At 44.2% G+C, this 8325-nt stretch overlaps 1 protein-coding gene across 1 annotated transcript; it reads left to right on the top strand.

Moving 5' to 3' along the window:
- The first annotated feature begins 995 nt into the window (after positions 1 to 995).
- utp3 (UTP3 small subunit processome component) lies at positions 996 to 8325 on the top strand. The gene is made up of 16 exons (XM_008289586.1): positions 996 to 1162; positions 1423 to 1510; positions 2763 to 2819; positions 2900 to 2956; positions 3042 to 3165; positions 3240 to 3308; positions 3395 to 3516; positions 3624 to 3779; positions 3861 to 3932; positions 4397 to 4437; positions 4518 to 4614; positions 5069 to 5194; positions 5943 to 6073; positions 6151 to 6220; positions 7533 to 7640; positions 7732 to 8325. The coding sequence occupies exons 1-16, from the start codon at positions 1146 to 1148 to the stop codon at positions 7819 to 7821; spliced, it is 1425 nt and encodes a 474-aa protein (XP_008287808.1). The 5' UTR covers positions 996 to 1145; the 3' UTR covers positions 7822 to 8325.

Genomic DNA, 8325 nt, shown 5'->3' with positions numbered 1-8325 from the left:
AAAAAATGCATCAAACAAGAGCTTAAGAGGTTAATATTACACATCATAATGAGATATTGAAGTTCAACGTATTATTGAGTATTGTATGAGTAATTTATTTAGATATTTTGGAAGGAAAAGTAATATCCACTAAAAAATATGAACCATCTTCATTTCATAAGCTGTAGTCGTCAAGTAAAGGATCTGTTTTTACTCATTAAATAAGATAAGATAAGATAAGATAAGATAAGATAAGATAAGATAAGCCTTTATTTATCTGACAGTGGAGAAATTTTACTGTGTTGTCAGCAGCAGTACATGCAGAGACACACAGACTAGAAAGAAAAATGTACATATAAGAAATAGTGCAAACATAAGTATAAAAATATACATTTAAAAAGAATAGTGCAAACACAGAATATAGAAATGAGGATATAAAAGATATAAAAATAATAAACAGTGCAAATGCAAATATAGACATACATGCCTACATGTCATGGAATAGTGCAAATAACCAGTGTGACATAATTGAATATATATAAATACATGAAGAGTTCATTTGCAAAAACAGATAACTCCATTTTTGTAGATTTTCAGAAAATTGTTTTTGTTGACTGAAGTTGAGTGGATCTGACTCAGTAGAAATGACAACAGTAGAGATAACTTCAGTTTGATTGATGTTGTCTCAGGTACACGATGGAGAAATGGGTTTTCTGAAGGTTTGTGGAGATGGAGGTATCTGTTGTTGAAGATGAACTCTTCGTATACAGTATATAAAATAAAATACAATAAAATAAAATAGAAAATAATAAAAAATATATATAAACTGCATCTTCTTTAGAGCATTTGAAAAAAGTTTAATCTGTGTTGATAACCTTGTTTTTTTGTCATAACAAATATAGGTTTAGTATTTGATAGATTTAAATCCATTTGTATTGGTGGTGTGATGCTTCACCTCCAGGCCGGCAGGTGGCGGTGTGTCTCCGGCTAGACTACCGTTTAATCTGGAGGAGAAGAAGAAACCACGGAAGCACATGGTATCCAGTGAGTGTGTTGAACTTCGCTGGACTATTTAAACACTTTTTCTCCTTTTAAACCTGCTGATAAAGTCGCTGGTGGTTCAAGCGGCTCCTTTGTGACGTGTGGCGGGAAAGTTTGACTCCATCATGGTTCGACAGAAACGGTGAGTTTGGCTAAAGCTAGCTAACATCTGATGTGTTTTCTTTTCATTGTGATATAATGTTGGAGTCACAAACAGCTGGTGGGCTGTAATCATCTGTCGCTGCTACACCACTGGCAGTTTGTTGGTTTTGTCCCGGGAGCTCCTCATTTGTAATTATATATAATATATTACTATTATAACACCCCGGTGCTGTGGTGGCAGCATGGAGGCTCCTGGATGATCCAGAACAGAGACTTAACCCTGTGTCCTCTCCTGTTTAGGGCTAAACCGGTACAGAAGCCACAGAAGAAACAGCAGTACGATGAAGATGACCCTGAAGCCTACAAGAACATGCCTGTCCCTGACAAGGTAGGAGATGCACTGATCATTACAGGCGTTGGTATCCAGCTGGTACCAGAGGTTCAGAGGGCTGCAGGGTCCAGACTGTCCTCTAAACGGTTCCTGTTCCAACACGTTAAAACTCCTGCATGCTGATGAACTGGGGCTGCAGCTAACAACCGTTTCTATCCTCAGTTGATTCGTTGTTTGATCTATAAAATATCAGAAAATGGTGGAAAATGTCAGTCAGTTTTTTTCAAAGTCCAGGAAGACGTCTTCTGATGTGTTTATAACTGAAATGTGATCAGTTTACTGTCACAGAGGATTAAAAAACAACAACAAATGAGAATTCAGACTTCTTTATGAACAGCTGACTGATGACCAAAATAGCTGGTGATTGTTTTTATTCGTTAACTAACTGGTTGATCGTTGAAGTTCTGTTTTGGTCCAAAGCAAAGTCCCAGAGCGGTTCAGAGCTGAACGATGTGACTGATTCCAGATTATCAGTAATCAGGGTGACCAGCAATTAAAGTTGGGAACCAATTTAGATTTACGTTAAAGTTCCAGCATGGTACTCTGTTAAAATGCCTGTTTACTTGTGTTTTCTACGTCTTATTAAAATATCTTCTTACCATTTATTCGTTAGTGTTGAGCTCATTACTGGACCTGTAACAGTCATACAACCTGTTGGTGGGACGTCACGACAGCTTCAGAGCCAAAGCAGCACTTTTTGAATTCCTTATCTCAGTAGACTGATTAAAACATGTCAAAGAACTGAGACGTATTTGTATATTTATGAGGGAAAAACATCTGTAACTCTTACAAAATCAGCAAAACAGCTCAGACAACCTTTAAAATGGAGCTGACGTCTCTAAACGTGCCGGGCTTAAACACAGACGGTTGTCGTAGAGCAAACCTCGGTGCTGTTTGTGTGATGCCATAAGCTCAGTGCAAAGTTCTAACCACGGTCTTGCCTTTACAGTGTAGACACATCTACAGGTATCAGTCGGTCACTTCTCACTGTTCAAAAGTCAGTTTTTATTCTGGTTAGTAACAGGAGAACTAACTTCATGATGCTGTTTGTGCTTCCATGTGAAGGACAATCTGACGTTTGACCAGCATCAGATGAAGAACATTTAGGACTAGTGTGACGTCGATATGACGGTTTATTTTCCAGCTCTACATCTGCAGAAGCCACTCACCCCTCTACAGACTTCCACCTCATCAGCCCTGCTCTGATGTTCGATTGTCATGTTCAACAGCTTCTTCTCTCCTGTTTCAGAAATCCTCACAGTACACGAAGGACAAGATCGATGAGTTTCATGATGAGAAGATCGCAGTAAGTTCTCCTCCCTGTCGTTCAGAGTTCAGTGCTGCTGACATTGTGCTCTTCTAACTTCTTCTGCTCTGGTGTCTCAGAACCTTCTGGCCCGCGGCGTTCAGATGGAGAGTGATGAGGAGGACCTGGACGACGAGGTGACGGCTCACACGTTCATTAGGACAGAACCTCAGATAATAAATGTTGGTGGAGATCAAATTCGAGCTTTTCTGAACTCCACAGGAGGAGGTGATGGCCCTGGACGATTCTGAATCAGACGAGGAGGAAGAGGAGGAGGAGGAACAGGATGAGGAAGAGGGAGAGGGGACGGACATGGAGAGCGACCTGGAGGGGAAAAAGGATGAAGGTAGACATTGAAGGCAGTCTGTTGTCAGTGCATGTTTGACTGTTGAGCTGTTTAACTGTGTTTGTCGTCCACAGATCTTCCTAACGAGATGGCGTGGGGCGCCAGGAAGAAAATGTTCTACGACTCAGATTACATGGCCCAGAGTGAGCATCCTTCCATCTCTGTAAACACTTGGAAAGATTTGTTCATCCGTGTTTACTTGTGTAACCTTTTAATTGTGTTTCTATAGAAGGGAAATCACAGGAAGAGATGGAGGCTGACGAACAGGAGGAGGAAGAGGAGGCCAAAAACATCCAGAACCGTTTAGCCGCCAATCTGAGCGAGGAGGATTATGATCTAAACTTCTTCCAGGTACGTTTATTGTACATCTGTCTGCTATGCATGCAGCTAATTCCTCATGTGATGATGATGATGATGATGATGATGATGAATACCTGTGTGTGTCACCCTACATAAAGGAATTTGCTGTGGAGGAGAAGGATGAAAGCCAGGCTGTAGAAAAACAGGAGAGGATCGTGAAAGACCTGAAGCAGATGTCTCAGAAGGAGAAGATGAAGCTTCTGAAGAAGGAATCACCAGAGCTGCTTGAGCTCATCCAGGACTTCAAGGCAAAGGTGAGACGAGCACCAAACCAGACGTACGAGGCCTGTAGGTCTTCACCACAGATCATGTCATTAACGTGTCTCTGTGTGCAGCTAAACGAACTGAAGGATGAGCTGCAGCCGCTTGTACAGATGGTGGAGGACGGAAAGATCCCGGCAGGAAAGGTGAGAGGACTCAGCGGCATTTCAGTCTCAGTGAATAAATCAGTACCTTCATGATACCAGTTTATCAAATGGAAAGGCAGAAAACTGTTTGACAAAATGGAAGAGGGCTGCAGGTGTGTCAGTGGTTAGCACCGTGGCCTCACAGCCAGAAGGTCGCCGGTTGGCGTCCCGGTGAGGACACCCGGGATCTTCCTGCGTGGAGTCTCCATGTTCTCCCCGTGCAGCGTGGGTTCTCTCCGGGTTCTCCGGCTTCCTCCCACAGTCCAGAAACATGCTGAGGTTAATTGGTGATTGTAAATTGTCCGTAGGTGTGAATGTGAGTGTGCTTGGTTGTCTGTCTCTAAGTGTAGCCCTGTGATAGACTGGTTACCTGTCCAGGTGAACCTGCCTTCACCCTGTATCTGTGCTGGACTATCAGGACACATGTCGTTACCGTTGAATGATTTCCGTGCTCTCCTCCTCAGGGTGCCGACTATCTCAAGACTAAACGGCAGCTTTATCTCAAGTAAGTTGTGATAAAACCGGTTCGGTTCTAAATGTTCAGTCCGCGGTGCGTCGCTGAATAAAGACTCCTTCTCGCCACAGTTACTGCACCAACATCAGTTTCTACTTGGTGCTGAAAGCTAAACGGATCCCGGCTCACAACCACCCTGTGATTGAACGACTGCTCACCTACAGAAACGTAAGTCCACACGTCACCGCCTGAGAGCAGGTTTAACTCACTCTGAACAGAACTCTGAGCTGACCGACCTTCAGAACAGCTGATCAGGGTTCTCTGTAGGTTCCCTCTGAGTTCAGCAGGTTTTACCACGACCTCAGGTACATAAAGAGCAGAGGCCTAATTTTAACTCACTGGAGGTAGAAACAGTGTGATAACTTACATTTATTTCAAAAAACAGCAAGAGTTAAAGAGGATGAGTCTGAATGAAGAAAGGAATCAGTAGGTTATGCTTTACAGTCATAAAGTCGTCTGTATGAGCAGTGGTCAGGAACATCGACTCATGAGTGCTGGTCAGCTGCCTTTACTTTGGGACACTTCACAGAACCGGCACCAGAATCATGAAATAACTTCACACGAACATCCACATCCACACAGCAGCCCTCCGTCTTACCGACTCTTTCACGTCTTCCTGCAGCTCATCAATGAACTCGGTGCCGTAGATGCTCGGCTCGCTCCAGAGTTTCGCCAACTCCTGGCCGGTGAAGGAACCAGCCGGCCAGCAGGGGGCAAGAAGACCAGAGTCCCCAGTAAGAAGGAGAAGGTGAGATGTTTGTGTTTGTTCTGGGTCGATCCATTCACCCTCTGAGCTTCAAAACCTGGCCACGGCTTCTGCTGACGTGTCGCCCCATCAGAAAGTCTCAGCTTGAACTTCTGATATCTCATCATGATTACAGTAATCTGCATGTCTGTCTGACCTTTTTTTGCGCCTCAGTCTAACGGAAAAGCCTCGACCAAGTCAGCTTCGACCCCTTCATATCAGTTCAGTAATGTTTTTTTGGGGTGAACTGCAGGATGTGCAGCAGATAGGAGACGACAAGACGGATGGAGCAGCAAATAAAACAAATGGTTCAGAAACAGGAAACAGTGGAGCAGGTTGTCAGCAGGTGGTTGGAAAATACCTCCAGCATGTCAGCATGGTGGAATAGTTTTCTAGAGCGGATGAGCAGAGTGAACAAGTTGTAGTTACAGTATTTAGACAGGCCCAGTCAGATGACCCGTCTACAGCCTTTATGTTCTACAGTACTGGTCAGACCCATTCTAACTGTGTCATCCTGCACAAAAGAAGGTGTTTTTAAGTTCTCTCTACTTCTAGCTGAGCTCGTGCTGCTCGAGCTGCAGGACTTTAGTCAAACATGAGCCCACAGTGAGTAGAAATGTGGTGAGACTAATTGCTCCTGCAACGCTCGGGGTTCGGCGGGTTAGCAGACCTGAAGGGGGCTCTTCATTTAGAAGCTGTTGCTGATGTTTAACATAAAACCTGAATGCTAATGAGTTCACATTAAACCCAGGAATCTGGAGAGACGGCGCCCGAGGCTGAGGAGGACTCCGACTCCGACCTGGACGAGGAAGCGGCGCTGCGTTTTTACAGAGAAGCGGAGGAACGGTTGAAGTTAAAGAGGCAGAGGAACAAACCAGAAGAGTAAGAATGAGTTGATTATAAACTGGTCGTTAAGACAAGAAGAAACCAGGGACCTAATCATTGTTCTTCTGATGCAGGCTGGAGGAGGATGAAGACGAGGAGGAGGAGGAGGAGGATCCAGATGCCAAGAGAGGAATCACGTACCAGGTACAGAGTGACCACCATGTACACGACAGGAAGTGATGATCAATACTGATGATTACAGCGCAATCAGATTACCGTAATATCCAGACTATGAGCGCACCTGAATATAAGCCCCACCCACTAACGTTAAAAAGAAAACCAGGTGTGTACACATACAGGCTGCATGTGTCTCTAAGCTGCAGGTGTCCACGTTGGAACATGAGATATTCACACAGAAAGATGTTTTAACCTTTAATTAAATGCGTAGCGGTAACATCCACAGATACGTACCGTAGAGGCTTTTTTCTGAACACTTCCTGTAACACGGCTGGTTAAGGAAATAAAACTCCAGCAGCTACCAGGAAAAGTCACTGATGGCTATCTTCATCTTCCTCCTGCACTGAAACCACTAAAGTCGTCTTCTTCAGTGTCTTCAGGAGCTGAACAGCCTCAGAATCACTTAATCACTTCCTCAGTCTCTCTGTCATCGTCGCTCTCAGCCTCACTTTGGTCTCGAGACAAATTCGTAAAAATCCATAAATTAGCCGCATCGTTGTTTAAGCCGCAGAGTTCAAAGGTGTGAAACAGAAGCAGCTTATAGTCCAGACATTACGGTAGTTGAAGATCGACATTTCACAGAAATTTAACGGTTCCTCTCAGTGGGTTTTGGGCCATAAAGGCAAATGTTGTTGGACCAACAAGAGTGAATTGATAATCTGACGTGGGCTCACCGGAGCGGTTTGGTCCATGCACTCTGCACATGTACGCCGGGCCTTGTGACTGCTCAGAGGCCCTGGTGCAGCAGCTTTTTTGCAACCCTAGAATATAAACACTTTTGGTAATTATGGGCTTGTGGAGTGTCTAACAATCACTCCTCTGTCCTTGAGTCTGTTCTGTGTGTCTGACTAGTAGCAACATGCTGCTAATGTGTAAGAAAAATGCAGATTGACTATTATTCAGTCGTACAAGAGGGTAGGTCTCAGTGTGTCAGCGAGCTTGTTCCCACGTTAAGGAAGAAAAACCTCAGAGGTGTCATTTTAAGGAATTCTTTTTTTTGGTCATGAGAGAGCACCCCCTGCTGGACGAGCTCAGTACAGCTTTGTCAACACCATGACTGTATTGGAAAGCTACAAGAACATCAGCTTATAAAAGAATGTTTCCTTCTTAATAATCATTATTCGAACCTTCTCTTCTACTGCTTCTCCTTTTTGAGGCTTAAGAGAAATGTCTACATGCATCTTTAAACAAATGCTTCAGTGTAAAATCATCTGTAAATACTGTTTGACTTCATGCATGTTGTGTCAGACTTAACAAAGTGTGTCCAACGCTTCCACAGATGGCCAAGAACAAGGGGCTGACGCCAAAGAGGAAGAAGATCGACCGTAACCCCAGAGTCAAGCACAGGGAGAAGTTCAGACGGGCCAAAATCCGCAGAAAGGGCCAGGTTTGTACAGAGCATCACTGAAGTGCATCGTAGAGCTTCCAGGGCCGTCTGGAGGTTCATCAGTCTAAACCAACTGTGTGTCGTTCACCAGGTCCGGGAGGTGCGTCGGGAAGAGACCAGGTACAGCGGAGAGATGTCTGGGATCCGAGCTGGTGTCAAGAAGAGCGTCAAACTCAAGTAATGAAGAGCGAGTTAAAGCTATGCTGCTCAGGATTGAAAACGTACCAATGGACTGTTGTGTTAGATGTTTATTACAGGTGAGCTGTGCAGTAAAGCATCGGTCATCGTTGTTAAAATGTTTTCTGCCCTGTGGTTATTGGACCATGTCAATAAACAGTTTAAAATCTGTCAGTAACGTGTATTTTATCCCTGCACAGGGACGGCATCATAACGGCATCAAGGCCCATTTTTAAAGTACAAAAACAGACGTGATCTGTTTAAAGCGACTACAGCCATACAACACACTACATATGCAGTCACCTCTTAGCGAAACAGGCAAGTACGGATTCAAGCCAAACTTGAGCACAGATAACAACTTCCAGCTGCATGTTTGACTCGGGCCAGACGATCCTGCAGCGACTTCATAAAAACAGACTGAAGAGCGCTGAGGGGACGAGGTCGGGCCGAGCGCTTTGTCCGACACGCTGTACAAAAGATTCGCTGAGGTCCAAAATAAAAGTTTAAT

Source organism: Stegastes partitus, unplaced genomic scaffold (assembly GCF_000690725.1).
Source record: "Stegastes partitus isolate 25-593 unplaced genomic scaffold, Stegastes_partitus-1.0.2 Scaffold14, whole genome shotgun sequence".
In the NCBI taxonomy this organism is placed as follows: Eukaryota; Metazoa; Chordata; class Actinopteri; family Pomacentridae; genus Stegastes; species Stegastes partitus.
The sequence above is the reverse complement of the archived record's forward strand: the minus strand, read 5'-3'. Positions and strand labels throughout refer to the sequence as shown.